At 59.9% G+C, this 27,454-nt stretch overlaps 13 protein-coding genes across 13 annotated transcripts; 8 read left to right on the top strand and 5 right to left on the bottom strand.

Annotated features, from left to right (window-relative positions):
* Positions 1 to 346: 346 nt before the first annotated feature.
* On the bottom strand, positions 347 to 3,067 carry BDZ90DRAFT_230262 (Pkinase-domain-containing protein). The gene has a single exon (XM_025505412.1). The coding sequence runs from the start codon at positions 2,740 to 2,742 to the stop codon at positions 586 to 588; it is 2,157 nt and encodes a 718-aa protein (XP_025364000.1). The 5' UTR covers positions 2,743 to 3,067; the 3' UTR covers positions 347 to 585.
* A 402-nt stretch (positions 3,068 to 3,469) lies between these two features.
* On the top strand, positions 3,470 to 5,242 carry BDZ90DRAFT_107387 (hypothetical protein). The gene is made up of 5 exons (XM_025503201.1): positions 3,470 to 3,813; positions 4,270 to 4,332; positions 4,417 to 4,482; positions 4,712 to 4,914; positions 4,986 to 5,242. Exons 1-5 carry the CDS (start codon positions 3,774 to 3,776, stop codon positions 5,082 to 5,084), a joined length of 471 nt encoding a protein of 156 aa, XP_025363999.1. The 5' UTR covers positions 3,470 to 3,773; the 3' UTR covers positions 5,085 to 5,242.
* Positions 5,243 to 5,689: 447 nt separating this feature from the next.
* On the top strand, positions 5,690 to 8,619 carry BDZ90DRAFT_230260 (hypothetical protein). The gene has a single exon (XM_025505411.1). The coding sequence runs from the start codon at positions 5,748 to 5,750 to the stop codon at positions 8,535 to 8,537; it is 2,790 nt and encodes a 929-aa protein (XP_025363998.1). The 5' UTR covers positions 5,690 to 5,747; the 3' UTR covers positions 8,538 to 8,619.
* Positions 8,620 to 8,653: 34 nt separating this feature from the next.
* On the bottom strand, positions 8,654 to 9,572 carry BDZ90DRAFT_230259 (hypothetical protein). The gene is made up of 2 exons (XM_025505410.1): positions 9,062 to 9,572; positions 8,654 to 8,971 (listed from the first exon to the last, which is right to left on the bottom strand). The coding sequence occupies exons 1-2, from the start codon at positions 9,195 to 9,197 to the stop codon at positions 8,781 to 8,783; spliced, it is 327 nt and encodes a 108-aa protein (XP_025363997.1). The 5' UTR covers positions 9,198 to 9,572; the 3' UTR covers positions 8,654 to 8,780.
* A 534-nt stretch (positions 9,573 to 10,106) lies between these two features.
* BDZ90DRAFT_236702 (PGAM-domain-containing protein) lies at positions 10,107 to 11,501 on the top strand. The gene is made up of 2 exons (XM_025507302.1): positions 10,107 to 10,448; positions 10,514 to 11,501. The coding sequence occupies exons 1-2, from the start codon at positions 10,184 to 10,186 to the stop codon at positions 11,296 to 11,298; spliced, it is 1,050 nt and encodes a 349-aa protein (XP_025363996.1). The 5' UTR covers positions 10,107 to 10,183; the 3' UTR covers positions 11,299 to 11,501.
* Positions 11,349 to 14,070, bottom strand: BDZ90DRAFT_269242 (IGPS-domain-containing protein; the record flags this gene model as incomplete). Its single annotated transcript, XM_025508735.1, has 2 exons — positions 11,349 to 13,876; positions 13,948 to 14,070. The coding sequence occupies 2 exons, from the start codon at positions 14,068 to 14,070 to the stop codon at positions 11,399 to 11,401; spliced, it is 2,601 nt and encodes an 866-aa protein (XP_025363995.1). The 3' UTR covers positions 11,349 to 11,398.
* A 167-nt stretch (positions 14,071 to 14,237) lies between these two features.
* BDZ90DRAFT_230256 (ribosomal protein S5 domain 2-like protein) lies at positions 14,238 to 15,755 on the top strand. Its single transcript, XM_025505409.1, has one exon. The coding sequence runs from the start codon at positions 14,265 to 14,267 to the stop codon at positions 15,531 to 15,533; it is 1,269 nt and encodes a 422-aa protein (XP_025363994.1). The 5' UTR covers positions 14,238 to 14,264; the 3' UTR covers positions 15,534 to 15,755.
* Positions 15,598 to 17,420, top strand: BDZ90DRAFT_107200 (hypothetical protein). Its single transcript, XM_025503200.1, has 2 exons — positions 15,598 to 16,514; positions 16,611 to 17,420. Exons 1-2 carry the CDS (start codon positions 15,714 to 15,716, stop codon positions 16,941 to 16,943), a joined length of 1,134 nt encoding a protein of 377 aa, XP_025363993.1. The 5' UTR covers positions 15,598 to 15,713; the 3' UTR covers positions 16,944 to 17,420.
* A 560-nt stretch (positions 17,421 to 17,980) lies between these two features.
* On the top strand, positions 17,981 to 18,464 carry BDZ90DRAFT_258304 (UPF0287-domain-containing protein; the record flags this gene model as incomplete). Its single annotated transcript, XM_025508052.1, has 4 exons — positions 17,981 to 17,989; positions 18,073 to 18,097; positions 18,176 to 18,291; positions 18,372 to 18,464. 4 exons carry the CDS (start codon positions 17,981 to 17,983, stop codon positions 18,462 to 18,464), a joined length of 243 nt encoding a protein of 80 aa, XP_025363992.1.
* A 78-nt stretch (positions 18,465 to 18,542) lies between these two features.
* BDZ90DRAFT_273397 (alpha/beta-hydrolase) lies at positions 18,543 to 20,865 on the bottom strand (the record flags this gene model as incomplete). The annotated part of the gene is made up of 7 exons (XM_025508800.1): positions 18,543 to 18,961; positions 18,996 to 19,140; positions 19,204 to 19,506; positions 19,576 to 19,690; positions 19,764 to 19,910; positions 19,983 to 20,227; positions 20,299 to 20,865. The coding sequence occupies 7 exons, from the start codon at positions 20,863 to 20,865 to the stop codon at positions 18,834 to 18,836; spliced, it is 1,650 nt and encodes a 549-aa protein (XP_025363991.1). The 3' UTR covers positions 18,543 to 18,833.
* A 158-nt stretch (positions 20,866 to 21,023) lies between these two features.
* On the bottom strand, positions 21,024 to 23,211 carry BDZ90DRAFT_230255 (alpha/beta-hydrolase). Its single transcript, XM_025505408.1, has 3 exons — positions 22,625 to 23,211; positions 22,063 to 22,554; positions 21,024 to 21,993 (listed from the first exon to the last, which is right to left on the bottom strand). Exons 1-3 carry the CDS (start codon positions 23,185 to 23,187, stop codon positions 21,279 to 21,281), a joined length of 1,770 nt encoding a protein of 589 aa, XP_025363990.1. The 5' UTR covers positions 23,188 to 23,211; the 3' UTR covers positions 21,024 to 21,278.
* A 142-nt stretch (positions 23,212 to 23,353) lies between these two features.
* On the top strand, positions 23,354 to 26,912 carry BDZ90DRAFT_107052 (hypothetical protein). The gene is made up of 2 exons (XM_025503198.1): positions 23,354 to 26,850; positions 26,902 to 26,912. Exon 1 carries the CDS (start codon positions 23,486 to 23,488, stop codon positions 26,432 to 26,434), a length of 2,949 nt encoding a protein of 982 aa, XP_025363989.1. The 5' UTR covers positions 23,354 to 23,485; the 3' UTR covers positions 26,435 to 26,850; positions 26,902 to 26,912.
* Positions 26,816 to 27,336, top strand: BDZ90DRAFT_216707 (glia maturation factor beta; the record flags this gene model as incomplete). The annotated part of the gene is made up of 2 exons (XM_025504284.1): positions 26,816 to 26,993; positions 27,095 to 27,336. 2 exons carry the CDS (start codon positions 26,816 to 26,818, stop codon positions 27,334 to 27,336), a joined length of 420 nt encoding a protein of 139 aa, XP_025363988.1.
* Positions 27,337 to 27,454: the final 118 nt, after the last annotated feature.

Raw genomic sequence — 27,454 nt, 5'->3', positions numbered from 1 at the left:
CTGAAGCGGTCAGCAGAGATGCACGTCAGAATACCGCTGGCCAAAGAAACGGGGGTAAGGCCAGGCGATTGATGCTCACAAGTTCTTGGTAGGTTGTGTTGGTGGTGGTGAGAGGGTTGGAAGAAGTGCTATGCTCGCAGCTCACGTCAACGGGCGAGCGCAGAGTGGAACCTCGCCGATGCCTTGGCCCCCGGCGCTCGGGCAGCTGCGTGGCTCGCGGTGGAGGGGGGCTGCCAGCGAATATTGGCGAGGCGCGCACGTGGCCCTGCCGAGGCGTGACTGACACAGCAGCGTCTACGAGAGAGACAGACAGAGAGAGAGAGAGAGCACGCCACGCCACGCGGTCGTCCGAAAGCTGTCATTACGATTGTATCATGGCGAGAAGGAGGAGACACGAGAGATGATACGAGACGCAAAGCAAGGTGTAGAAGAGAGGAGCGCAGTGTAGGTATGGGAGGCGCAGAGAGAAGTAAGCTTGGCGTAATGACCGGCCCCGCAAGAGGAGCAAAGGTGGTATACAGGAGAAGCCGGTTGCAATGCTCTTCTGTACGCCGCCTCATCACCACCCCTTGCCATCTCGTGCGCTCAGCCATCCTTGTCGCCACGCGTGGAAACGACCGTCGCCTGGACAATGTGATGCTTGTGCTCCGTCGACACGCCATTCTCGCAAAGCGGCACGCTCTGCAGCCACGGATCCTTGAGGATCTCATCGAGCCCCCACCGTCCCTTGGGATCCGGGCAGAGCATCTTCTTGAGGAGAGGTCGACACTCGCGTGGGCTCAGATTGGAGAGCGGGGATGGAGCGGGCGATCCGTGGTACGAGTGGACAAACTCCTTGAACGTCGGATCTGACATCTTTGCTACTCTCCACGGGAGTTCTTGAAACTGCATGCAGTAGAAGACGACAGCAGCCGCCCAGACGTCGACGAGGCGAGCGTCGTACTCCTTTGCCTCGAACTGCTCCGGCGCAATGTAGGGCTCAGAACCGCAGAGTCCCTTGGAGTAGTGGGTCGACTTCTCCCAGCACATGCGGAAGACGTCTGACACGCCAAAGTCGGTGATCTTCACGTGGCCGCTGGCGTCCAGTAGCAGGTTTTCCGGCTTGATATCGCGATGCGCCACGCCCATTGAGTGGAGGTAGGCGATACCGTTCAGAATTTGCTTGAAGCAGCACTCGACCTCGCCCTGACTCATGCCACCGCGCTTGATCGCAGCGTAGAGGTCTCCGCCGGGGCAGTACTCCATAACCTCGCACCAGTGCCGATTCTCGTCCTGCACTAGGTCGACCGTCTCGACGATGTTGATGTGGTGGAGTGTCGAGGAGATACAGAACTCCGAGGTCAGCTTCTTGACGTACTCCTTTTCGGTCTCGTTTTTGCGACGTTTTCTAAATTCCTTGACCGCGTAGAGCTTCTCGGTGCTGCGGTCCCACTTGTGAGCGAGGCGGACGACAGCCGTGGCTCCCTTGCCGATGGCGGCCTTTTCGCAGACGCCGTACTTCTTGAGCAGCGAAGTGGTATTCTCACTGCCTGCTGTTGAGCCTTTACCCCAACCTTTGCCATCGCCTGCCTGCGAGCCGCCGCCCTTTTCTGAGCCAGACTTATCTGAGCGAGCGCCGTGAGAGACATTGGAGCCACGACGTGCGAGCTTGCCGGGACCAGAGCCGCCCAGGCCGGCGATCATGTCGCGCAGCGTGGACGAGGCCGTAGAGCGAGCATCCTTGTCCTTTGGTGGAGCTGCTTGCTTGCTCGACTTCGACTCCATATCGCGGAGCGCTGCGGCTGTAAGGCGATTGCCCCCAGCATCTGACGATGACGCTCCGCTCTCAGATGGCTCCCTGCCGCCAGCGACTTGCCTCTTGATTGACTGAGCTCGACTAGGAGGCTGCGATACGCTTGGTGATTGCCCGTCCCGCTTCTCGCCGGTATTGAGGTTCATCGACTGGACTGCGTGCATGAGACTCGCTCCATCCGGAGTGCCGACGTGCTCGTGCTTGGGCGTGCCCGGCGGGGTCGATGCAGAGGGAGAGCGAGTGCCATGGGTGTAGGCGGATGCTGAGCGGTTGTTTGGTATTCTCGAGGGCGAATGTTGGCCGGACCCAGATCGGTCCTTCTCGTGTCCGCCAGAAAGCATGCGCTTCAAAATACCGCGCCCCCCCTCACGCTCACCCTTGTCGCGCCCCTGCTGATGTTGCTGCGCCGCCTCGGCATGCTGCCCGGCTGGCTGCGCAGGTGGCTGCTTGATCGTTGCCAGAGACGACGTCGAGTTGTTGGACACGAACGGAGGCGGCGTGAAGCCTCCATTGCCTCCCTTGAGCGTGTTGTTGCTCACCTTGGTCGTGGCAGCCACCTTGGGAGGGGGCGACATTGCTCGAGGTGGCGGCGATGAGGCTCGCGATGGAGACGCAGCACGTCGAGGTGATGCGCCATTCGCGGCGGCGTTGGCAGCCACTTTGCCAATCTCGGCAGGATCTGACGTCGATCCATTGACGTTGGGAGCTTTGGTGGTGTCGTAGGGCGTAGGCTCTCGTACGAGCTCGAGCCTACCACCCTCCTCGCTAGGCTCGTGCCTCAGTGCTTTGCCGTCCTTGCTCTGCATACCGCTCAATCGATGCTTTGGGTAGTGATGACGCTCAGGCGTGGGTGGCCGCGAGAGGTTGGACTCGGTCTCGGAGTCGGACATGAGTTCGCCAGCTTTGAGTTCGCGGTCTCGAGCCGTGGGGACTGAAGTGAGTGACACCATGTTGCGAGTGGCGGGCGGCGGGCGGCGAGCGGCGAGGGGCAGTGGGCGCAGCAGCCAACGAGGCTAAGCAGGGGAGGATGGAGGTAGCGGCTTAGGGCGGATCGAGTCGCTGCGCAGACGATGCCGTCGCAATCCCCTCGAGAGGGGAAATTGCAAGTGGTGGCGGCCTGGTTAAGAAGCAGCGAGTCGATGTCGTCGTCGGCGGCGTCGTCGATGAGGGATGAGGACGGCGTGACGAGTGGACTCAGTGCCGTGTGCAGCGAGCGCGAGCGCGACCCTCTGACCGCCAGGCAGCGGCGGCAGGCGGCAAGGCGGGCGAGCGAGGCCAGGCCGGGCTCACGGAGACGGAGACGGAGGCGACTCCGAGGCAGGCAAGCGCGAAACACAAATGAACAAGAGCGAGCGAGAGAGAGCGAGCGAGAGAGAGCGAGCGAGAGAGAGCGCGCGAGCTGTAAGTGGGCAAGGGGCATTGACGATCAAGCGTCGAGCAAGGCCCTCCGAGGTGCTCAATGACGACGACAAAGACGACGAGGGTTGATTTGCGAGAGGCGCTCAGATTGCGCTAGAGCGTACAATTGGATTGAGTGAAGCTGCAAGACTCGGTCGTGTGCGCACCTAGGAAAAGGACTGACGAGGACGAGGCTGTGCCTGCTACCTAGCAATCAGCGGACAAGCAAAGAAGCAGCAGCCATCGCGACGAGGGAGAGGCGTGTATGAGACCTCTCCATCGACGCAACGAGAGCTCAACTTTGTGCAAAGGCGGGATAGTGAGCAGGTCTGATCAAATACGCAAGTCCTTGTCAGCGTTGGCGCCTCATCGCTGCATCATCCTCAAAGCTCAGCGCACTTGAAGCTTAGAGCCGCCACCGTCGAGAGCGCCCGCACCACCCGTCCTCACGTGGCAGCGGGTCCGCGCTGCTGCTGATGTCGAACGACTCGACATCCGCGAGAGTCGCGCCTAGGGTTTTTTCGCTCCTCATCCTTCATCGCCTCACAAATCTCTCTACTTCGACCAAACAAGCTCTTACAAGATGGCCTTTGCTTCTCGTGGTTGTTACAAATGTGGTCAGCGTGCGTAAGAGGTCGTGAGCACAATTGAGCGCGTCCCAGAGATCTACTTGGAGGCCAAAGAGGCGGCGAACGAGGTCGTACGACATCACGCGCCGATGCTGCGGGCGCGAGGAGAGCTCTCATCGTGACGGCTGCCTGTATGGGATCATAAGGGGACATCAAGGGATGCAGGGCCGCCTTTCGGACACTTACTTGTTTCATATCCAGGCGAGAGAGAGGAGCTGACGAGGCGTAATACCAATGCGTTCCCCCTTCATTCCCCTACCCCTCCGTCCGTCTCGCACATGCTTCCCTACCTAATCTACCTTGCCTGCTCTGCTGCTCCCTTCCCGTCTTCTACACGGCGTCCGGTGTCGTACGGCGATGGCGATTGGCGATGGCGACGATGTGCTGCTCTGCTCACCTCCACTATTTAACCCGGCCGGCAACTTCTACTCTCGACGACTCTCCTCACAGCCGGCCACATGGCTGCTGCCTGCACTGCTGAGCAGCCCACTTGCTACCGATGCGGTGGTCAAGGCAAGCATCAAGGGTTTGGCGTCGCCACATTCTCTGGTTGTTATCGCTAACATGGTCCCACCTCTGCCCAACGCCTCCTCACAGGTCACATCTCCAACGCCTGCGGCATGGCAGCTCCCCCTCGCACCTGCCATTCTTGCGGTCAAGAAGGTGTGTAGCGCGCGTAGAGCCATCGATGTGAACCTGTGCGAGATTTTTGCGATTCGGGGCAGTGCAGGAGGGGTCACGGTTCAGTCGCAGGCTCGCGCGTAGAAGGTCTCGTGCGGCTGCTATGGCCCTGCCTCCGACCCGCCTCACGTCCTTCACACTCTCCAGGCTGCCGACATCGACTCGCTACTGACACGACCGCCTTCTCCCCGCCTCCGCTACTTCGCAACAGGCCACATCGCCCGTGAATGCCCCCAGGGAGGACAAGGCGGTTACGGCGCTTTCGGCGGCTTCTCTGGCACGTGCCACCAATGCCAGCAGCCGGGCCACCGAGCTCGTGACTGCCCTCAGGGTGGTGCCGGCCAGGGAGGCTTCGGCGGAGGGTATGGAGGCGGATTCGGAGGAGGCATGAAGTGCTTCAACTGTGGCCAGATGGTGGGTGGCTGGAAATTCTTGGTCCGCCGCTGATTGAGTCGATCGCTAACGCAAAGCCCTTCGCCACGCAGGGCCACAAGTCCGCTGCCTGCGGCCAGCCTCAACGCAAGGCTTGCTACGTGTGCCAGGAAGAAGGCGAGCATACGGCGAGGAGCTGGACACTTGAGTAGAAGTTGTAGGCTGACCCAACGCTTCCCCACCTTCGCAAATCTCTGCCTTCCCACCTCACTCCAAATCCGGCAACGACACGTGAGCAGGCCATCTCGCCCGAGACTGCCCTAGCCAGGGCGGCGCCGCTGGCGGCTTCGGTCAGCAGCAGTAAGCGCTGCTTGAACATCGAGGCTCCTCCGACACGGTTAAGCCAAGACTGAGCGTCACGGCCAGCTGCGAAGCGTTCCTCGGGTACAAGCGCCTGCCGATCTCTTTGGTCTGACCACCTGCCCTACTAGCCCTGTCCAGCTCTGATCAGCTCTCGGCTTTCGTAACATGAATCAGATCGCGTTCTCCACTCACTAAGCTCGGTGTGCTCGCGTTGAGTCGTAGAAGCATGGCTGCTGCTTGCGATGCGCAACCTCACTTGATCTGACAGTGGCAGGAGAAGTAGCTCGTCGGTCACAAATAGTGCACCTTGCCGTTGATCGTAGCTGCCTACAGCGAGGTGCAGCGCAGCGAAGACTCCCTTGTAGCCAGGGACGCGTTGAGGATCAGCACGTGGCTTATCTCGGATGGCTCGAGCGCAAGGCAACTCACTTGATCGTAATTTCTCCTCATTCGACTTTTGACCACTACCAGTCAGTCCACCTTCACGTGACCATGCAGTGAAAGCGTAGAGCATGCCCAGCTCACCGCAGCACGATGCCACATTGGCACTGAGCTCACGATGGAGCTGCATCGGGCCCTGGCCTGCGGGGATGCGCGAGGAGAGTTTTGGTCCCGATCCACGATTCCTCGAGGAAGTTGGAGGAGCATATACGGTGGATCCGCCTGGTGTGAAGCAGGTACATGCGATCACCGAGGCTAGCGAGAATGCAACGGCTGCTCGACACTCGATCAGCATCTCATACCCCCGCGACGCAATCGACTGGACCGGGGCTCACGATACGGCTGGATGGGCCGCCCTTCAATGGCAAGGCCTGGCGTGGACGAAGCTCGACATCCGGCATAGAGATAGCAAGAGGCCCCTTGTGCTCAGTGTTGACGTTCGAGGCGCCATACAGTTCGCCATCGTGGCTCACGATGAGGCTTTCACACCCGCTCACTTCAAGTGGCACCTCGCCGACTACTACTCGTACGATGGCGACCACCTTCCTCACCTGATTGCGTTGGATGAGCAGCCCGGCGACTACTGGTTCATTGTTCGCCCGCTGTACGAGGTGCGCGTCTTCGGGGGATTCCCACCCGACACCACTCCCACCGTCGACCTCGACGTACGCCTCGCCCTCATCGAGTCCAGCGGTCGTCATCACTTGCCGACGGTCATCACGCAAGGTCACCTCTGCATTGCCCCAGACGTCGTTGAAGGGCGTCTTGCCAGCCCGTACTTCAGCGTCGCCCTCCGCAACGACGACACCGGCGAGACATGGCGCATCATCGACATCCACGAGACGTACGAGCAGGAGCCAGTCTTCGCAAGGCTGTCCCTTCTCCGACCACCGGACCAGCCATCTCGAGCAGCGGCGGCTCTCGTTCATCCTCTGCAGACAACCAAGGTCGGATTTCAGGCTGAAGCGGGCAGAGCTCTGACGGCGCTCGTGTCGTCAGGAGAGATCGCTGTCAAGCTGGTGCTCCTGATCGCAGACCAGTCGGGTCAGGAGCATGTCCTGACCTTTACGCTCTCCCTTGGCTGCGTGCGCGAGCCTCCCTCGCTCGACGAACACTTCTCGTACAGGTACACGTACTTGAGCAAATCCGGTCTCGGTCCTCATTACGCCATCGTGGTCCCTCCAAGACAATTGAGACAAGAGGGAGCTTCCAACGAGCAGCACCAGCAACCGGTCATCGTCGCCCTCCATGGTGCAGGGGTGGAGACTGACTCACCCTTCTGGCGAACTTCTCTCCCTCGCCACTCCACATGCTGGATCGTCCTCCCTACCGGGCTCACCCCGTGGGGTCTCGACTGGCAGCAAGCCTCACGAACAATGTGGCAGGATCTCGTCTCTGACCTCCGATTCCAGCAGGCCCTTCTTCCCTCCGCCGTCGCCACAACTACACCCCCTCCGGTCGTGCTGCTCGGTCACTCCAACGGCGGCCAAGGAGCATGGCACGGTCTCGTCCACGGCGGAGAGCAGGTCATTGCAGGCATAGTATGCGCGGGCTACATCAAGATGGAGGACTACGTCGCGCCCGTCTGGCGAGCAGAGCGTCACACAATCGACCCAGTATTGCGCGGCATCCTTGAGTCGGCGCGGACCGTATTCGCAAATGACGTGCACCTGTCTAATCTCGTTGCGGCGAAAGGGCCTGTGCCCCTAACGATCAAGTACGGCAGTGAAGACGACAATGTTCCGCCTTGGCATTCGCGGGAGATGGGAGCGCTTTTGCGGACCTGGGCGAGCCGGGCCGGGCTGGGCAAGGAAAGCTGGCCGAAGGTGATCGAGGTGAAGGGGAGGGGACATTGGTGGGATGAGATGCTCAGGGAGGAGGATGTGCAGAGGGCTGTTGATGAAGCGTGCGAGCATAAGAAGGTCAGGCTTCCAAAGCGCTTCACGGTCACTTGCGTCATTCCGTCTACGACTAGGGCGAGAAATGGCTGGCGCATCGTGCAGACAGAGGTCCCGGGACGAATCGCGAGGCTTGAGGTCGAGTATCGCAATGCAGCCGCAGCTGAGGGCTCATGCTGTACTGTGGTAGCCGCCAGCAACGTAAGGCAGATCGGGGTCGCTGCAACCACAGGTCTCTCGGTCAACGTTGGCTCCTCGACCCTTCAGCTGGCAGCCGGCCGCCAGCATCGCCTCGTCAAGGTACCTCGCACTTCTTCAACCGAGTGGCAGCTTCTTGACGGCACCTTTCCACCACCACGTCTGCTTTGCCCCGTCACTCTCCTCCTCGACACGCCATCGCGCTTCCTCCTGATCCAACCTACCAGTGTTCACGCCTTAGACAGCCGCAAGGCAGCCTACGCCTCCATCTCGGCCAGGTGGGCGCACGACTTGCTCGCGTACACGACCATTCCAGCTCACACTATCCAGGATCGCGAAATCTCTTCTATGCCCTCATCGTCGTCGCACGTCTACCTCGGCGGCCCAGATGAGAATCTCGCCCTCTCCACCGTGAACGGTGGCACAGGCATCCCTTTTATCACTCACCTCGGCTCTGGCCAGTTCAAGATACGTGATCGTCTGTTCGCCGAGCCTGGAATCGGTCTACTTTACTCAATTCCGCACCGTGGCCACCTTGATGCTGAAGAAGGCGCGCAACAACGTAGCGTCGTGCTGAGTGGAACGGACGCTGAGGGGATCGAGCGTGCTGCTCGCCTTTTGCCGGTGAGGACGGGTGTGCCCCTGCCCGAGTGGATCGTCGTGGGGAGGGATTGCGATCGATTTGGGATGGGTGGAGTGCTGGCAGCTGGGTGGTATGATAATCAGTGGGGCTGGTCAGAGGCGATGTCGTATATAGGCGACTGAGTCGTACCCGGCGTCAGCACCTCGACGCCTTTGGGCCCTCTCGTCACCGCTTCTCCCACACTCGATACCGATCTGTGATGCTCAAATATATGTCATTGTCTCAGCGTGACAAGGCCGTGAGCCCGGCGGAGCGCCATGATGACGAGAAGATCGTTGGCCGAAGCGCAACGAAGTGTGGGTTGTAGTACAGAGAACGAAACGCGAAAATGGCAGCCGCCAAGATCGAAATCGATTCGGGCGCGCTTACTTCTTGCTCGTCTTCTTCTTAGCGTCAAGGACGGTGACGTTAAGAGTAGGAGGAAGCGACTGCTGGAGCTTAGCTGCCTTCTCGGCGTCGTCGACGACGAGGGTGTAGAGGTAGCGGGAGCAACGGACCTTGAACTTGGTCACGTAGCCGGAGCCGACCTTCTTGGGCGTCTTCTTGACGCGGGCGGCTGTGGTGCGAGAGTAGCGAGCACAAAGGGAGAGAGAGAGGTCAGTGACATGGCATGTGAGACTGAGACGGCGATCGTGGCCATACGTACAGGTGGCGTCCTTCCTGCGGGCGATCTCGAGGAACGACTTGATGTCGGTGATTTGCTTGGGCTGTGAGAGAGAGGGACCAAAGAGACCGATACAAATCAGCGACAACGTTCTACGGAGCGAAAGGAGGTGTAGCATGCAGCGGGTGGCAGCAGCGCCTCTTCGTCTCCGATTCCTCGAGGGCGGCTGAGACGATGCGATCAAAATACCTGCACGCACATCAACAGAGTGATGGCTTCAGGGAGTTCGATAGTAGCGCCCCAGCCGCCCCCCAGTAACGACGATGCGCTGAGGTTGACAATAAGGACGAGGACGAGGACGAGGAGTTTCGAGGACCTCCTCCTCCTCCCTAGACTTCCAGAGTCAATGCGCCCTCGACTTCGGCGCTGCCACCACTGCCATTGCTAGCTGTGCCGCCGCGAGGTGGGCTGCTCGCTCATGAATCCTTTGTGATATTCACCATGATGAAGAAGGTTGAGGGGTTGGTGGTATGAGGGTACGAGGACGGAAGAGAGCAAGCGCAGTAAGTGCTGCGATTCTTCCTCTCGCTCAATTCTGGCCGCTTGCCCGCCCGCACGGCGAGGGAGAGACGGACGCACGCCTCGGAGCCGACAAAGTTCTGCGCGCACGCGGGCGAAATGCAACGCCACGGCTTGAGGATCGTACGAATGGAGATGTGGTGATAGCATCGAGGAGCATAGTTCAACGAAGCTCAAGCAATGTTGTATCGCTAGCGTGAGCTCACATGACTCATGAGGAAGGACAAGACATTTCGCCTTGCTCATGGCCAAATCTTCCGAGCATGTCTGCTCAATCCCTCTGCTTTGCGGTTCCGCGTTTACGACGACTGAGTAGAATCGACTATCGCCGCCGGTAGCGGCCATGCCATCGACCTGGCCTTTGCGATCCGCTTGACGACATCGAGACGACGAGCCGCTACCACGATGCAGTCAGGCTTGGCTTGAGCCGGCCACCGGGCCGGCGGACTGAGAGCGCCCCACCCTGTTGTGCTCGGCAGTCCGCCCTCTCCGCTCTCTCTCCGCTCTTGGCCGGCCCCACCGGTCCAACACTTCCTACCTTTCCCCCCCCTCACGGCCCTGTCCTCTCCTACGCCCACCTCGACCATGCTCGACACCCTCTACATAACACGACACGGGTTTCGTATGCCATGGCGAGGCAATGAGGTGAATCTCTCCCCAACGGGTCGACCACGCGATCCCGTATTGACTGCTCACGGGGTAGATCAAGTCAAATTGCTCGCTGAGCATTTCATGAGCTTGCCCGAGGAGCAAAGACCTCAAGGGATTGTCAGTAGTCCGTACTACCGGTGTGTGCAGACTAGTGAGCCTACAAGCAAAGCATTGGGACTGCCGATCCATATTGAGCCGGGTGAGTTGTGGCTGGCGGAGAGGTGGTGCGCGAGCCTGCAGCTGAGTCCTCGGTATCATCGTTAGGTCTGGCTGAATGGTTCCCTCCTGTCGTGCCCTCGACTGGCCCACATCCGATCCCCATGCGGGCCTCGACCGCTGCTCAATACTCTGACCACGTAGCTCCTGCCTCCGAATGGGCCCCGCTTGCGTACCCATCACGACAGGGCGAGAGCATCGAGGAGCTCCATGCGCGGGCGAGAGGGGTGGTCAAGTTGATCGAGAGGAGGTGTGAGGAGCGTGGTTGGAAGCGGGTGCTGCTGGTCAGTCATGCTGCGACGATCATTGCGTTGGGTAGGGGTCTGCTGGATCATGGCGAGGGGAATGAGGAGGCGGGGCCATCAACACCAAAGACGGACTGGAGCACAGGCTCAGGCAGGGAAATCGGAGCAGGCACAGCTGGGCTCAGCCTCTACGTGCGTCCAGACAGCCCTTGCCTCCCCCTCTCCTCAACGCACTATACCACGTCCAGCCCCACTGCCGTCCTCCCACCTCATCCCTCCTCAACCTGGCAACAACTGCTCAACGGCTGGTGTGGCCACCTCCCGAACGGCGTCGAGAGGGAGTGGACTTTTGCCGATATACCGGGCAATGTCGAGGAGCCTGGAATGGGCAAGGACGGCAAGTGGGTCGACGAGGAGATGCCTGATGGTGGTGAGGAGGGGATGAAGCGGCTGGAGGAGGCGCCTTTCAGGATTTTGAGGGAGGGTCGGGAGAGCAGGCGAGGAGGCGCAAGGCGGCCAGTGGAAGGGGAGAGAGCTACGATGCCGCGGATGGAGGGCGAGGCAGAGGCCCCAAGGTCCAAATTCTGATGCGCAAGGTGCCGTAATGACAAGAGTCACGAGACAAGCAAGCTCGATACCCATTGATCTCGATTAATAACAAAGCATACACTTTCCCTCTTCCCATGGCCTACTTCATCGCCCCCACGAACGCCTGAATCCTGGCCGTGTCCTTCCTCCCATCCTCGCCTTCAACGCCTGAGCTGGTATCAACAGCCAGCACCTGCACGCCCGCCTGCTGGGCAAGCTCGACCGCCTGGCGCACATTACCCGGGTGGAGGCCACCAGCGAGGATGATCGGCATAGGGTGACAAGGAGGGAGAGAGCTGGGGGCTGCCGAAGCTGCACCGTCAGAGGAGGCAGCGAGAGATCGACGCAGCCCTTCGAGGGCAGGCTCGGTCTGAGCGAGGTTGGGTAGAAGCGAGTGGTCGAAAGTCTTGCCACTCCCACCATCTCCCTGCCCACCAGCCCCACCTGCGCCCGCCGTATCCAACGCAACAAAATGGTGGTATCCTCTGCGGCCCAACTCGCGGAGTGGCCCGCCTACAGCCCCGTCTTTGCCGACGTGGAATACTTTTGTCACCCACACACCCGGAAGAAGTCTCGCCCACTCCACATCCTCCGTACGGCCGTGCAATTGTACGCCGTCAAGGCGAAGGGTAGTTGCCACGCGTACAACCTCATCGACCGTTTGGTCACGGAAGACACCGAAGATCAGCGGCTTAGAGCGCAGAGTCGCCCGGCGAACAGTCGACGCCGTATAGTCGAACCAGTCCTGCGGGGTGGATGCGGATGCCAACGCCGCAGCAGCCGCAACGTCCGAGGAAGTGGGAGCGGCTTGAGCTGCCGTTGTACCAGCGCCTGAGCGAAGGGAGCGGACGACGGAGATGATCTCGGCAGCTTGTGCTTCGCTGACTGTTCGTTTCGTGCCCTGCGCGAAGATGAGGCCAAGCATGTCGGCGCCGGCGAGTGTGGCAGTCACCGCTGCATCGACCGTGGAGAGGCCGCAGATCTTGACCAGGGGCTTCTCCGGCGTCGTAGTAGGCGCGCCGTCCTCGTTGAATCCAACCAGCTCGTTCACAAACGCCCGCTTATCCTGGCTGCGCATTAATGCCTCGCCCACCAATACTGCACCAACACCCTCTCGCTGGTAGCCAAGCACATCGCTCCTCTTCGATATCCCACTCAGCGCGCAGAGGGTCACCCCACCCTGTCTCGCCGCGTCCGCCAATCGACTGGTCGTGCCCATATCCACATTGAAGTCGTGCAAATTCCTGTTATTCACGCCCACCACCTTCGCTCCCAACTGTAGTGCTCGCTCCATCTCTGCTGAGTTGTTTACCTCGACCAGAGGCTCCATACCCAGACTGACCGAGTAGTCGTAGAGTTGCTTAAGGAGGATGTCGTCGAGCATAGCCACGATGAGCAAGACCGTGTCGGCGCCATGCAGACGGGCTTCGTCGATTTGGTAGGGGTCAACGATGAAGTCTTTGCGAAGGATAGCGGGACGGTTGGGAAGACCTTCAACCGCTCGACGGGCAAGGGCAAGGTCGCTCAGCGAGCCCTTGAACCACTTTGGTTCGGTGAGCACCGAGATGACGTCGGCTCCTGCTCGGGCGTAGGCGAGGGCTTGGGCACCTGCATGCGCTGCGAGTGCGATATCGCCTTTGGAGGGGGAGGCGCGCTTCATCTCTGCCATCAAGCCGACGACGCCAAGATGGGAGCGTGCGGCCAGTCGACGAGGGAAGGAGATGAGCGGCGGAGAGAGGTGCATAGAGAGGGAGAGGTGGAGGTCGAGTGGGGAGAGGCCTGGGGTCGATTTGGAGACGGCAATGTCCTTGAGGCGCTGCAGGTGGATACGCTGAAGGATCGTGCCTACGGAAGAGGGGTTGATGGCTGATTGGTCGGCGGCGCCCGTGGAAGGGGAGGACCCATTTGTGGCCCCGTTGACAGCAGCTACCGCTCCCGCCGCTCCCGCCGCGCCAGCCGCGGCCGCACCAGCTCCCATAGCCATGACGGGCGCGCTCGTCTTCTCCGCCCTCTTGATGGCGACCTCATCGATTCCTGCTTGTGGGTTGTCAGCCCAGTCAGGCCCAGTCCAGCGCAAGAAGTTGGCGATCATCTCCCTACCCCCAACGCTGAGGATCGATTCAGGATGGTACTGCACGGCCTCGATTGCGTGTCGGGTATGCCTGATGCCCATGACCACACCGGACGCCGTCTTGCTGGTCACTACTAGCTCGGGCGGTAGCGAGCTGACGTTGGCTGCCAAGGAGTGATATCGTGTCCCCACCACCTGACCCAATCCGGCATAGAGTCCCTTGCCATCATGTTCGATCTTTGACGTCTTGCCGTGCAGAATCTCCCCCGCAAAGTCAACTACACCCGTATAGGCTGCATAGAGGCATTGCAGACCCATGCAGACGCCCAGGATGGGAATCTTGCCAGCAAAGTGCTTGATGGCCTCGATGGAGATGCCGCTGTCCTTCAGGGGGTGGCCGGGCCCAGGCGAGATGATGAGGCGGGAGGGTTGCAGGGCAATCAGTTCTGCCAGGGTGAGCTCGTCATTACGATAGACGTGCAGATCTGCTCCGAGCTCGGCGAGGAACTGTGGGCGAGGGGGCAGAGAGTGTGAGAGGGCGAGGGGCGAGAGGGGTGGTAAGGGCTACGAGTGCTCACCTGTACGATATTGTAGGTAAAGGAGTCATAGTTGTCGATGAAGAGGGTCTTGCCCTGCGCAATGTTCTCGATGGCCTGCGCCGATGAGGACGAAGCCGTCCTAGGAGGAATGTGCTCGGGCATGGCTATTGTGATGTCCGAGTAGTACGTTGATGGGGACAAGAAGGACGAACACCTGGGCGGAGTCATTGGGTGCATGTCCGTGCTGAGGTCGCTCACGAGTCGAGTCGAGCCGCGCGCGGGCGGGCGGAAAAGGGCAAAGTCGTAGGATCTCGAGGGCGGCATACAATCATCCTTCTCAACGACAATCGAAAGTCATGGCGGCTTCAGCTATGGCTTCGTCATCATCGTCCGCCCTCCTCAGGCGAACAGTCATCGCCTCTTCCTCAAGGCATTGCGCCTCCACCTCATCAGCTGCCCGTCTGACAGCCACTGCGCAGCGTCACAACTCGACGTCGACTTCTGAGTCATCCTCAGCATCGTTCCCCCGTCCTCTTCCCCCTCTTTCAAAGCTCACCTCCCGCCGGGGCCGTGAACCCGCCCCACCTAGTCGCATCAAGCCCACGACACCCACCTTCTTCACCGCGAAGCCAACTTACATATCCCTCGTTCTCAAACTTCAATCACTTCTCGAGCAATCGCGCTCCCTCCTACAGTCGGCCGACATCCTTCCGCGAGACGCCAAGCCCCCTACAACAGAGGAGGCAGCCTTGTACGAAGCTCAAGCGGAAATAGCTGCGGAAGGGGGCGATATGGCGAGTGTCAGCATGGCAAAGGCGATGCAGAAGGTTCAAAGGCAGAGCCCCTGGAAGAAGAGGGTGGAGATGAGCGAAGGGTTGGGACTCACATTGAGTGCTAGTCAGTACAGGCAGCTCGCGACGAGCTTGACGACCTTGTCGCGCTACAATGGGCTGGTGCAACTTCACTTCGCTGGAAATGGAGAAGCGCCCACTGCTCCCCACCTTGGCGGAGCGGCCGTGGATCAGGGAACGAAGTTGGCACAAGAGATGCAGAGCACCTTGGATGAACATCGCCGAGACCTTGGGCTCAACGCACGAAGAGGGGATGGCTTTACGACGAAGAGTGGGGTGGATGAGCAAGGGAGGATCTGGGCCGTCGGTGGGCGCAAGGACAGCAGCGCCCGCGTTTGGATCGCACCCGTCTCCCAAGCTACGAGCGGCGCTGAGGAGTCCCAGCTCCCCGTCGGCGACATTCTAATCAATGGCTCCCCCCTCTCGACCTACTTCACTCGTCAATCACACCGCGAATCCATCGTCCACCCTCTTCGCCTCGTAGGGCTGGTTGGCCAGTTCAACATCTTCGCTCTCACATCCGGCGGAGGCCACTCCGGCCAAGCAGGCGCGATTGCACACGGCCTGTCAAAGTGTGTGGTTCGGTACTTTGAGGAGAAGGTTGCGACAGAAGAGGAGGGTAGCGTCAAGAGGGAGGAGTGGGAGAAGTTGAGGGCAGGTGTCAGAAGTACGCTCGCCAAGGATGGGGTGTACAAGAGGGACCCAAGAATGGTGGAGCGCAAGAAGACAGGCCTGGCCAAGGCGAGGAAGGCTTATACTTGGGTCAAGAGATGAGCACGAGAGAGGTCAAGGTGCAATGCAACCATGTTCCAAGCGGACAACGAGTGGCTGCGGTGCGTCGTATTTGCTCGCTGCGACACCGTACATTGCATGACCCAGACCAGGTAGGCGGCTGTGCTCCTTTAATCCTTCTTCTCTCCCTCCTCTCCGTCCTTATCCTTCTCCCCACCAAACATGATCTTCCCTCCCGCCTTCGCGAAATCAAACTGCCCTGGCTGTTGCACGCCTTTGGTCGCTGATGAGTTCGCAAAAGAGAAACCAGTGCTTGCGGCCGGGGCGCCAAACGCGTTGCCTGATGCTGAGGCAGGGGAGCCGCCAAAGGAGAAGGATGTGCTTGGCGTCGCAGAGGAGGCAGGAGGAGGAGTAAAGGCCGAGCTGCCACCTGAGGATCCGCCAAAGGAGAAGGGCTTTGTTGCTCCCGAACCGCTGCTGGCTCCACCGCCGAAGCTGAACCCGGTGCTCGAGGTGAATGGGTTCGAGGCCGGAGGCGAGGCTGAAGACCCGCCAGCGGCAGCGGGCTTGGCAGAGCCGTTGGCAGCAGTCGTGTTCGCTGACCCAAACGAGAAGCCTCCTGTTGTGGTGAAGGGCGAGACGGAGCCTGCGGTCGAGGCGGGTGAGGCCGACTTGGGTGCAAAGGAGAAGGACGGAGCAGGCTTGGGCGGGGCTGCTGACGCTGGAGAGGCGGCTGCCTTGTCTGCCTGCTTCTCCTGTGATGCTGCTGATGCCTCCTCCTTGCCGCTCTCCGAGCTCGAAGATGCTGCCGCGCCAAAGTCCACCTTCTTCCCACCGAAAGCGAACCCGCCCTTGGGCAGCTCGAATGTGGGTAGGTCCTTTGGCTTCTCTACGGGGGAAGACGAGGCGGAGTCGGCGCTGTTGAAGGCTTTGCCGCCAAAGGAGAAACCGCCTGTCGGGGCTGGCGCGAATTTGGGCGGGCCGCTAGAGGATGAGGATGCCGCAGGGGCGGTCGAGGAGGAGGCAGCGGCAGGAGCGGCGGGCTTGGCGGGAGCAGGAGCTTGTGCAGGTTTGAAGACGAAGCTGCCTGTCGAAGCCGCGGGCGCTGCCGTTGAGGAGCTTGACACCGCTGCAGCAGGCTTCGCAGCAGGCGCTGTCCCATTCGTTGCGCCCCCAGCTGCCGCCTTCCCCTTTCCTGCAGGCGCCGGCGCCAGCGTAGGTGGTGCTGGCCATGCGCTGCTACTGACCGTAGTCACGCTTGGCCCACTCTGCCCTCTACCCTCTCTATCCTTGACCAGCTGCGCCCTCTTCCCCTTGTATCGCGACAGGATCATCTCCACCACGGGCGCAAGGTCTTCAAACTCTTGGTCCACATCCTTGCCGTCGAGGGGAATGGCTACGTCAAGTGTGCTTTTCAGCGAGTGGTTCAGCCCTCTCAGGGCACGCAGGTAGTTGACTTCGGCTATCGAGGAGTCTGACGCGGCTGAGGATGGAGTGACAGACCCATCGGACGACCCCTCGAGCGCGTCGAGGAATGTGACCTTCCTCTGCATCCCCACCTCATCCGGTCCCAAGTTCTGTCGCGCAGGCAATGAGTCGCCATTACGCTTTCGAGACGCATCGTCGTCGCCTTTCTTTTGAAGAGACTTCAATGCCTGGAGGGCAGCCTGGTCCCGGTACCCGGCTATGTCGCCCTTTGCAGCAGGAGCGGAGACGGGTTGCTCGTTGGCCCAGGCGTCTCGGCCCCAAGGGATCGGGACGATGCTGTCTGCTGCAGGAGCCTTGGACACTGCGGGAGCTGGTGCGCCAAAGGAGAAGGCTGGTGTGGACGAGGTGCTTGAAGGAGCGGCAAAGGGACTGGCTGATGGGGCCGGTGCTGGGGCTCCGCCGCCGCCAAGACCTTTGCGCTTGGGAAGGCCTCGGATGCTGTGAGGAGGGGATGGGCAACGAGTTGATCAGATAAGCTGTGCGCGCCGCGGCACCGTAGCCAACTCACACTCGCTCTGGCGCTGCTCCACCGGCCGCTGCTCCTCCCTCGGCATCATTGCCCGCAGCCTCGACTGCATGAGGATCGTCGCCGTCCTCTCTTTGAATCTGTCTCTCTGCTCCTCGCTTCATTGTTGCTGTTGCTGTTGCTGTTGCTGTTGCTGTCGCTATTGCTGTCCGAATGATTAGATGCTGACTTGCTTGTTTGCTTTGAAGGAGAAGAGGAAGTGTGAGGAGAGGCGGGGTGAATATATGCCAATCCTGAACGACGAGCGACAGTGGGCGTGGATGAGCGGGAAGGAGAAAGGAACGAGTGAGAGGCGACCAGTCGAGGGCGGACAGGGCAAAGCCGGCGGCGTATTTCTTTGTTTGCGCCCTTCTCCACGCCCAAAGCATCAAGATCTCATTGTCCCTGGTCAAGCTCGTACCTGTTCAAGCTCATTGCCCGTGTACGCCATCTGGGGTTTAATTTTGAGACAAAGGCAGCACAGCGCCACTTCAACATGCATCCGGTGAGCAGCTGGCGGCTACCATTGTCCCCTCCTAGCTCTACGCTGACCAATGCCGACTTCCTTGTCCGCCTACGCCCCCACAGCACCTCGTACAAGGCAAGCAGCAGAGTCAGTTGGTCCTTCTGGCATTTTCGAGGATGCCCGCATCGAGCTGATCATTGTCTCTCACTTCTCTTTCCCGCGCAGAATGCGGCGATCTCATTGCCGCCCTGGACGAGTGCCACAACCGCGGCCTCATGGCACGCATGACCGGCGCTTGCAACGACATCAAGCATCGCCTCAACATGTGTCTCCGAGAGGAGGTGAGTCTGCAAAGCAAGCGTTTGGCCGCATTTGCCACTGTCAGGGCGCTGAATCTCCGAATCGCTTTGTCCGTTGGCAGCGCCTCGAGAGGACGGCAAAGCATGTTGAGGAGAGCAAGGCCAAGCGCGAGGCCAAGCAGAAGGTTTGGGCAAAGATTGATGAGGAGAGCTGAGCAGACGGACGCATCGCCAGAGAGCATCAAGACACAACACAAGCATCGATACCCGACATCGTCTCATGCTTCTCTTCCATTCCTGCCCATCGTACCAATGCGGTGGCCGCGCGGGTTTGCTGGGCGATCCTGGCGCAAGGCAGGCTGGTGCAGGTAGCAGCGAATAGCAAATAGCATAAGCTGGCGAATAAATAAGAAGGCACAAGGCCATAGGACTAAGAGGAGGAGGAGGTCAAGAGGGAATACGTAAAGAGGAAGGAGCGAGGAGGGGGCGGACAAGCAAGCGCCCAGCGGTGACAGCGAGGCTAGGCAGGCACGACTTTCCCAACTTGCCGCCAACAAACGTCTCGTCAGTGCCCTGCGCCGGCGCTAATTGTGGCCCAGAGCCGTCTCAGGAAGCTGATCGAGGAAAACCTTGTGAATCTTCAGGGCAAGTTCGGGCTCTTGCTCTGCGGGCGAGAGGCGGAAGCACATGATGTCGTCGTCAGCTTGTTCATCTCCATGCGCATGCACAGCATAGCGTCTACATACTGGGGATCATATGGCCGGCATACTCAGGTCGGATCCAAGTCAAGCCACGCTCCGTGTGCCAGGTACCACGCCACTCGCCCTTGCTGCCAGCGAGCATACCTCGCGGCTCGTGGAGGAAGCCCTGCTGGCCGCGCCACGTCGTGTTCTGGAAGGTAGGGAGATGGAGCTTAGCTCATCAATCAAAGTCATCACGCCTGCTGTCACACACCTGAATCGTCAGGATATTCCCATCAGCTAGCAGCCTGAAGTCCAAGTCGCCGTGCCAGATGAACGTCTTGTTGACCCCCTGGATGGCCTTTACGAACGTTCCATCCTCCTCCGGCGGCTTGCTCGAGTCGCCGTTGCCGAGGAAGACGGGATCTTCGCTGCACTGCGTGAAAGTGGTGTTGCCCTCGTTAACATGGATGGCCGCCTTGAAGGGCTTGCGATCCAGCCAGGAGTGGCCCTGCGGGAGATTCAGCCCGCCAATGGGCTGGGATACGTCCGGGCACGTCTCGCCGATGAAGTAGATCTGTGCGAGAGGAGTGTAGAGTGCCGTGAGTGGGGGCAAGGCTCTGGCTCATCAGCCGCAACGACTCACGTTGAAGCAGGGCTTGTACTTGTCGAGGTGATCCAGCACGCTGCTCCACACGCTCTCTTTGGTCTTGGAGAACTTCTCTGGCCAATGCAAGGGGCCCTTCATGGCCGGGAACTTGCTGCGCAACGCGAGCGATCACCACATGAGCACGTATGCAAATCACCAAGTCCCCGTAGCCCACACACACTCACAGGTTATTCTTCACAAAGTCCTTGAGGCCCAGCACCTCGGTCACATTCTTCTCAAATTCGGCCATGAGCTTCTCCGGGAAGCCAAAGTAGCGCTTGTTATACTTGCGGAGGTAGGGCATGACGGGGATGTCGAGGTACCAGTTAATGCTGCGCGAGCGTGGCGCACTCCAGATCAGCTCAAACGCACAAGCTGCTCTTACACACAAGCGTGCAACTCACTCGCTAATCACCCCGTCAATGATTCCGATGCCATGCAAGCCAAACTTGTTGCCCTGCTCGACAATGTAGGACGCGATGTTGGGCACGTAGTAGCCGGCGTAGGACTCGCCGGTCAGGTAAAGCTTCTTGCCTTTCATCTCGGTAAAGGTCTCGTAGAAGCTGTCGAGGAAACCGGAGAAGGCAACGGCAACATCACGTTCATTGCGCGCTGAGGGCTTGGCGGTACGCGAGAAGCCAGTGCCCTCCTGCAAAGTCCCACGGAGAAGGAATGGTCAGTTCGAGCGTCAGTCATGTCATAGCCCTCACTGACACGCACGGGCTGGTCCACGTAGACGATCCATCCCGCCTGGTTCCACCCATGCGGATTTCTCGTCACGACGGTCTTGTTCTCTGGCGTCCCGCGCACATTGAAAGGTCCATTCTCATCCAGCATCCCAGTCATGGAGCTGCATCCTGGCCCGCCGTTGATCCAAATGGTCAGCGTGTCGTTCCCTACCTTCCCCGCAGGAGGCCATAGCCAAAAGAAATATTTTGCCTTATTCTTCGGATCCTTGCTGACAGGCATGAGACCAGCCCAGCTGTCCCCGACATCACCGATGGCCTCAGACACGCCGGGGAGGTGCTTGCCATCGACGTGGAAGTCAGACTTGGGCCTGAGCCTAGGTGGACCCTTTGTCACAGGGTGGGCGCCCTTGTGAGTGGCATTGCCGTTGTTGCGGGGGACGAGATGGAACTCGGTGTGACTGTCGAACGATGTATGATCGTAGCGGAAGCAGCCCGCATCGAAGCCAGGACGCTGCGTGCTGACGCTAAGCGCTGGTATGCAAAGAAGAGGGAGGAGGGCGAGCGCCAGTCGCCAGTGCTTTGTGAGGGCTGTGAGCATGCTGGCGGGCGAGCAAGGCTGGTAGGGAGCGTGGCAGAGAGACTGGGAAGGGGCGTGTAAAGTAAAAGATGGAGCCGAAGAGAGGGCGAGGGTGGGTGGGCCAGTAACTGGATGGGGCAAGTCCCGTCACCTTTGGTCAAAAGCATGCCATTATTTGGTCAGCTACCGGCGACGCGGAAAAGCGTAGTCAGGCCAAGGGCGGCGGCATTCAAGTGGTACGGGCCGCTCCTACCTCATCATGTTCCGACCAAAGGGCCGTGCCCCTGTCTGTCTTCTCATCATGCTGAGCTGAGCCGCCTGCTGGCTAACAATGGAATCGCGAGAGCGCCGCAGGATTCCCTCGGTCGCGGTCGCGCAATACCGCGTCGATACAATGAAAACCCTTGAGCCCTTTACTCAGGGCGCAAATACTATTAGGCAAATATTGCTTTCTCGAGCGCGGAGATCAGCGAATCCTTGCTCTCCTCCAGTGGATCGCGAGCAACTTCGACCCTCCCATCGGCCCTCAAGATTCTCATCCTCCCTGAAGCCCCTCCTGCCGCTGTTGTGCGCACGCTCTCAGTGTCGCCTGTTGAGCCGGTAAGCCATTGCTTTGCTACGCTCGCTTGGTCTCTACCCCGTACCCATTCGAGGAAGGGAGCACAGAATTCTTCGAAAGACGAGAGATCCTTCCGAGCCGTCGTCTTCGCAGCCGCCTCCCCAACTTGCTCCTGGGCGAGGATCGCCTCCTCCATGTAGAGGAAGACGGCCTCACACGCACCGTGATACACACCCGTCTCGCGCGGCATGACCTCGTCCAAGAACCCAGCCCTGCGCTCCAGCCGGTAATGAAGTACATCATCCTGGGTCAGTCCACCCTCGTCCGGACGGATGAGATAGCGAATGAGGAGACGCTCGGCAGCAAAGACTTGGGCGTCGCTTGTGATCCGGCCGAACGTGGTTGCCCAGGCGTCGCTGTCTTTGTTGGTATTGGCCGGAAGGGCGTCGGCGTAAGCTCGGAGCAGGGCCTCAGTGGTACGGAGTGGATAGTAGTTGTGCAATTCGAGCTGGAGAGACTCGCCGAAGCTGGGCGTGGGGTTTGGTGGGTTGATAAGACGATAAAGCTGGTCTTCATTGGCGCATTCGCCGCTGAGGACGGGAGAGTCAGGTCAGCCACGTCGCGCAGCCTCTTCGATTGGCCGTGTTTGGCGCGCTCACATCATGAAGGCGATCCCCTGCTTCTTACACCATCGTGAGAAGGCACCGCTCCTCATATCCTCGGCCCATGAGCTGCTCACGAAGCCGCCCTCTGCCGGTCCGCCATCATCCACGCTGCGGAAAGTGTGCATCTTGAGTTTGTCAATGGCCGCTACGAGCTTCTCGGCTGGCACCGCGCGCATGGTCTGAAGTCGATCTGAGGCGGTCTGCTTTTCAATGTCGAGGCATCTCGCCAGCTCCTCCAGCTGCGGCCTTGTCTCCTCAAGGCTCTTGGGCGGAAGCATCGCAGTACCCGAGCGAAGGAGGCAGCGTCGGATGAGAGGGCGGTACGACTCGTCTTGCTGGGCGCGACTGAACTCGTACAGGACTTGAGCATGGGCAGATTGTGCTCCAGCAGAGAGGCCCGAGACGGTGATGCTGGACGGGTTACCGCCAAGGCTTCGCGCGTGGCTATGCACCCATTCTAGGGCGAGGCGTTGGTCGAAGAAGCCGCTGGCGGAGCGCAGCAAGGGGAATCCCAAATCAATAGCAGTAGTAGGAAGTATCCAGCGCTAATACTCACAAGTTCCCCTTCCCCGCCTCCTTGTCAAGCGCATCGCTACCCAGGAAGCCAAAGACGTTGAGCCGATACGCCGGGAACACGACGACACATTGCAATCCCATCCCTGCACGGTCTCTCGGCGCTATCAGATGTGCCAGATCCTTCAATGGGCTCTGATTTGCATCACCTGTCTGCAGCCATCCGCCGTGAATTTGGAACCAGATTGGCCATCCTCCCTCTGGCGGATCACCACAGGGAGTCCAGATATTGAGGTAGAGACAATCCTCGCTCTCTCTTGGTGGCTCGGGCGGGTCTATGCTGTACTGATGCCTGTACTTGGGTTGAAGGCATTGCGGTGCGAAGCTGTCGTAGCAAGACTGGGATGAATAGGAGAAACCAGCGGGTAAAGGTTGCGGAAGCGCCCAGCGACGAGGGCCGATGGGGGGCTGAGCATATGGTACACCTAGGTAGCGGTTGCACAGGGGCTGACCCGTAGCCGCATCGCTGATCTCTTGTCCGCTGATAAAGCCATGCGGCTCGATGGCAATTCTGCTCGTAGAGGGACCGGCTTTGGTGCTGTTCATGCTGGTCGAGTTGAAGAAGTGGATGTGGAGTCTGGTCGACGCCAAGTGCGGGGTAAATCGACGATGATCGAGCCGGCGGCATCTGTCCTTTTGCCGTCGCTCGCGTGGCGTCAAAGTCAATGGGTCCGTGCCACTTTTTTGGCCCCTGTTCTCTTTGCTTTCCTTTCCAAGGCCCCTATCCCACCGTCAGGGCGCCTGAGGGGGCAGCGATGGGCGCCATGACCTCCGATGGGTGTCTATCATTCTCTATTCCTTTCTTGCCGCATTCAAATCCCATCAATCGACGCTCACCGCAGCGATGAGCCATCTGCCATCTCCTGCTCGCGAGACGCGCGTTCTCTTCAATCATCACGCAGCTCGCCTGGTCAAATCAATTCCTCCCTCTCACCCGCCCAATCGCGTCAATGGTCACATTCCACGCGACCATCTGGGACCAGGATCGATCTATCAGGCACACGCAGAGACAATCGGAGTAGTCCTGCAAGATTGGCAGGGGAAGCTCCAACTGTGCGCCGTCCCTGACATCCCGCTCAGCAGCGACTCGGACCATCACGATAATGGCGGTGGAAGCCTCGTCCTCACAATCGAGCAGCCTTATAATGCTCTCGCGCAAGTCTATGGTGCACAACGTCGGCAAGTTCTCCCCTTTCGATCGTACACCACCTCTGCTCGAGAAGAAGGGCAGGCAATGCCGGAGAATACAGTACCGCGCGACACTTTTGTCGGACTTGGGGCAGGAGAGGATGGACAGTATGGAGGCAGCTTTTGGTTCTTCGAAGATGTGAGCGAGCCCGGAGCTGAAGGAAGGTATCGGGCTGAAATGGCAGGGATGGGAAAGCGGGCTATCTGGACTCTGTGGCTTTTCGATGCCCAACCGCACTTGGTGGGAGGACTAAGGGATGTCTTGGCACATTATCCTTTGCCATCGGCCGAGAAGACGGTAATCGAGGTCAATGGCTCCACTACGTCGCCACCTGCGCCCGCGCCCAAGCCAGAGGAGCTCAAGGCTCCGGCCAAGGCTCGTCGGCCTCTACCTACTCCGCCGGCAAAGAAAAGCGACACCGAAGGCAGCCCTCCTCGACGTATGCCTCTCGGGGACATCACCAACGTCGTGGCCAAAGAGCAGCAAGACAGCGAAGAGCAGCAGCCACAGCACCAGCAGCCGCAGCCGCTACCATCGTCGCCCCTGCCAGCCACGCCTGCAGCGGTTCCTGTCAAACCCGAGTCCCTACGCCACACCAGCTCGCCGGAAGAGCCCCTCGCAGACGCTGATGAAGTTGGCGAAGCTCTTCGCGCTGTCCCACGCACTCCCTCCCCGACTCAACCGGGACCGAGCTCCCTTCGCCACTCTCTCGTAGCAGTCGATGACGCGACCGGCGCAATCGTAGCCGTCGTTGCACACAATGTCGAGCTCTCCACAACCTCCTCTGCCTCCTCGCACGGCACCATCTCATCATCAACGGCGCCTACACCAAAGCCTTCGGTGCTTCGTGCAGCAGACATCTACCGCGATCCGGACGTGCTTCGCTCCCCTAGCCGCAAGGGCTCAGAGCTTGGGGCGGATACATTTGCTCCTCCCCCGATCCCGGCAAAGGATCAAGAGGAGGCAATTAGAGACAGTGTAGCCTCGTCCGCCAACTTTTTCTCCGCGCAAGAGGAGATCAGCGATGCTGACTCGAGCGAGGAGGGCGATGAGGTCGACGAGGTCGAGCTGCGCAATGGCGCTGCTCAGCAGGACGGGTTCACTTCGTTGACGCGCAAAGCCGCCAAGCACGGGATCGCTTCCCATCGTCCCGAACTTCTACGAGACGACGGAGAAGACGATGATGGAGCGGTATCCGATGCGTCTGGGTCTACCGTGGGCGGGCCAGCTGTCCAGCTTTGGCGCAAGGCGAGGGGTGGTAGGGAGGGGGAGAAGAAGAGGGCAGCCAAAAAGCAGGAGAAGGAGGACAGGAAGATCGCTGAGGCTGAGGCGAAGGAGGCTGCGATTAGGGAGGCAAAGGAGGCTGCTGAGCGAGAGGCAAAAGCCAAAGAGCAGGTCAAAAACACCGAGAAGACTTTGCCTCGTCCAGCTCAGCGCGACTCGATAGCCACACTCGAGGACCTTTCACCGCAGGAGACGACCCCCGCAACGAATGCGGACGACACTCTAGCCGCCGAGACCCACAAGCTCCTCCTACACGGGCATGTCCCCCGCGCCCTGATGTGCACGACGGACTTCGTGTCAGCAGAGGACCGCGTATGGCGTGAGGCAATCGAGGCCGGCCACTTGCCTATCGACGGCGCCTACACGCATCTCGTCGCTCTCCCCGGAACGTCGCCCTCGGCTGTGGCCACGCCCATTGAGGAGAAGGACGAGGGCGAAGATGACCTCAGCTTGGATCCAGCAGCGAGAGATGCGCAAGAGATCCGACTACCTGCGAGGAAGTACCTGCAGGGCGGGACGGTGCTGATCGAATTTCTTGCTGGTGGATCTAGGATCGGCGCCTCGTTACTGGGCACCAGCGGACCTGAGGAGCAAGAAGAGGAGGCAATAAAGGGTACCTCTGAAGGCGCCGCTCCTGCCGCCAGCAGCAATGGTAACGGCGTTCTATCCCTCATTCCCGCCCTCCCCTCTCACTTCCTCGCGTACTTCACTGCGGCTGCGTCTGCCTCGACCACTGCCCTACCTAGCGCAGCCTCCTCATCCTGGGAGACTGCAACGACTCTGGCCACGGGTTCGCGTAACCTCCTCGCCACCTCGGTCACGTCCGCCATCTCGGGCATCTCTGGATTCACAAGCTACGCCCTCTCCGCTCCCGGCGCGCTGATGAGTTGGTTCGCCATGCCTGACGAGCCGATCCTATCCGCTAGCAAAGAGGAAGAAGAGGACGACGATTGGGAATACGCCATCCCCGACTTCGACCCGACCTCGCTGGCTTCGACGCCGAGGCCGGTGTACAGGCGCAAGAGGCCCGCTCCCTCCTTTGAGGCTGGCTTCAATGTCAGGCGCGCGGGAGACTCAAATGACGAAACCGCGATCAAAGGCAAAGAAGGTGGGGATGATGCCGCCCAGCTTGCGCCTATCCCGTCATCCTTTTCCAGGAGGACGGGCCAGCAGGCCTTGCGTGACGCCCAGCGAAGTCCTCAGGCAGAACAGCGCTACTCTATTATTCACTTTGACGGGGATGGCGTGGGAAGGCGAGCTTTCTTTCGGGGCGAGGGAATGGGTCATTCACCGTACACGAGCCCATTGGGACCGCTTTAGTTCCTGGAGGAGGGCAGGGCCAGGTTTTGTAGGAGGACAGGGTGGCCCAAGTCCGGGAACCAGAGTGAGTCGATGGCGCCCATGCCCTCACATCAGTCAGTGAGACTCTCAATCTTTATATCCTTATCGTTCTTCATATTCGAAAGTGCTTTGCAATACCGCCTATTTCCACCTCCCTCATCGTCCTGTTCTGTGATGTTGCGAGAGGTGAAAGACGGAAGGAAGGCCGAGCCGTGAAGGGACGTCCGCCAAGGAAATCTGTGGCCCGTCCGCAATGCGGCCCCCTTGATTGAACCAACCAACACTTTCGCCTCCCGCCTTGCTCATTTGTTACAAACCCCCTTCTCCCTCCTCACCTAACCTCACTTCCTTTACGCAGCCATGTCCTCCTCATCAACAGTTGACATCCCCCCACCGCTCCTCAAGCGCCTCGAAGCATTCCGCATGGCGAAACGCTCGGCCTCGAGCGCTGCTGTGGTGATCAAGATCGACAAGGCCAAGCTGACGATGGATGTCGAGGAGGAGTACGAGAACATTGGCTTGGAGGAGCTGGAAGAGGGTGAGTGCGAGCGGCAGTGAGGGCACAGCTTGGGCTCATTGCTGACCACTCTCTTATTACTCTCGCATCCCTTCTGCTCGTCCATCGCCTCGCTCGTACAGAGCTTCCCGAGAATACCCCACGTTTCATACTCTTGTCCTACCGTCTTGCTCACTCAGACGGACGTGTCTCTTTCCCCCTCGTACTTGTGTACTGGGCGCCAGCGACAAGCAGTACAGAGATGTCGACGTTATACACGAGCGCCCTGAGTGCGCTGAGCGTCAAGGCGGACGTGGGAAAGGTGGTTGATATGAGGGATGGAACCATGGACAGGAAGACGCTTGAGAGTAGACTGGGGGCATGAGGCGGAGCGTAGGGCTGCGAGATAGAGCATGGAGTGGCAACGATCATGATTATTGCTCGAGACCGGATAGCATAGATTTGCTTGACGTCCTGATCGGGACTGCATGGGAGACAGGAGG

The sequence above is a fragment of the Jaminaea rosea genome (assembly GCF_003144245.1).
Source record: "Jaminaea rosea strain MCA 5214 unplaced genomic scaffold BDZ90scaffold_2, whole genome shotgun sequence".
Classification (NCBI taxonomy): domain Eukaryota; kingdom Fungi; phylum Basidiomycota; class Exobasidiomycetes; order Microstromatales; genus Jaminaea; species Jaminaea rosea.
The sequence above is the reverse complement of the archived record's forward strand: the minus strand, read 5'-3'. Positions and strand labels throughout refer to the sequence as shown.

Excerpts from the sequence above, each read along its gene's own strand:
- BDZ90DRAFT_230262 (XM_025505412.1), bottom strand. The coding sequence starts at position 2,742 with ATGGTGTCACTCACTTCAGTCCCCACGGCTCGAGACCGCGAACTCAAA.
- BDZ90DRAFT_107387 (XM_025503201.1), top strand. The coding sequence starts at position 3,774 with ATGGCCTTTGCTTCTCGTGGTTGTTACAAATGTGGTCAGC. Across the intron at positions 3,814-4,269 it reads TTGTTACAAATGTGGTCAGC|CCGGCCACATGGCTGCTGCC; the intron begins GTGCGTAAGAGG and ends CTCTCCTCACAG. Across the intron at positions 4,333-4,416 it reads CTACCGATGCGGTGGTCAAG|GTCACATCTCCAACGCCTGC; the intron begins GCAAGCATCAAG and ends GCCTCCTCACAG.
- BDZ90DRAFT_230260 (XM_025505411.1), top strand. The coding sequence starts at position 5,748 with ATGCCCAGCTCACCGCAGCACGATGCCACATTGGCACTGAGCTCACGA.
- BDZ90DRAFT_230259 (XM_025505410.1), bottom strand. The coding sequence starts at position 9,197 with ATGCTACACCTCCTTTCGCTCCGTAGAACGTTGTCGCTGATTTGTATC. Across the intron at positions 8,972-9,061 it reads CCGCAGGAAGGACGCCACCT|CCGCCCGCGTCAAGAAGACG; the intron begins GTACGTATGGCC and ends CTCGCACCACAG.
- BDZ90DRAFT_236702 (XM_025507302.1), top strand. The coding sequence starts at position 10,184 with ATGCTCGACACCCTCTACATAACACGACACGGGTTTCGTATGCCATGG. Across the intron at positions 10,449-10,513 it reads GCCGATCCATATTGAGCCGG|GTCTGGCTGAATGGTTCCCT; the intron begins GTGAGTTGTGGC and ends TATCATCGTTAG.
- BDZ90DRAFT_230256 (XM_025505409.1), top strand. The coding sequence starts at position 14,265 with ATGGCGGCTTCAGCTATGGCTTCGTCATCATCGTCCGCCCTCCTCAGG.
- BDZ90DRAFT_107200 (XM_025503200.1), top strand. The coding sequence starts at position 15,714 with ATGATCTTCCCTCCCGCCTTCGCGAAATCAAACTGCCCTGGCTGTTGC. Across the intron at positions 16,515-16,610 it reads CAGGGGCGGTCGAGGAGGAG|CTTGACACCGCTGCAGCAGG; the intron begins GCAGCGGCAGGA and ends GCCGTTGAGGAG.
- BDZ90DRAFT_230255 (XM_025505408.1), bottom strand. The coding sequence starts at position 23,187 with ATGAACAGCACCAAAGCCGGTCCCTCTACGAGCAGAATTGCCATCGAG. Across the intron at positions 22,555-22,624 it reads GAGGCGGGGAAGGGGAACTT|CGGCTTCTTCGACCAACGCC; the intron begins GTGAGTATTAGC and ends GCGCTCCGCCAG. Across the intron at positions 21,994-22,062 it reads CAGGGGATCGCCTTCATGAT|CGGCGAATGCGCCAATGAAG; the intron begins GTGAGCGCGCCA and ends TCCCGTCCTCAG.
- BDZ90DRAFT_107052 (XM_025503198.1), top strand. The coding sequence starts at position 23,486 with ATGAGCCATCTGCCATCTCCTGCTCGCGAGACGCGCGTTCTCTTCAAT.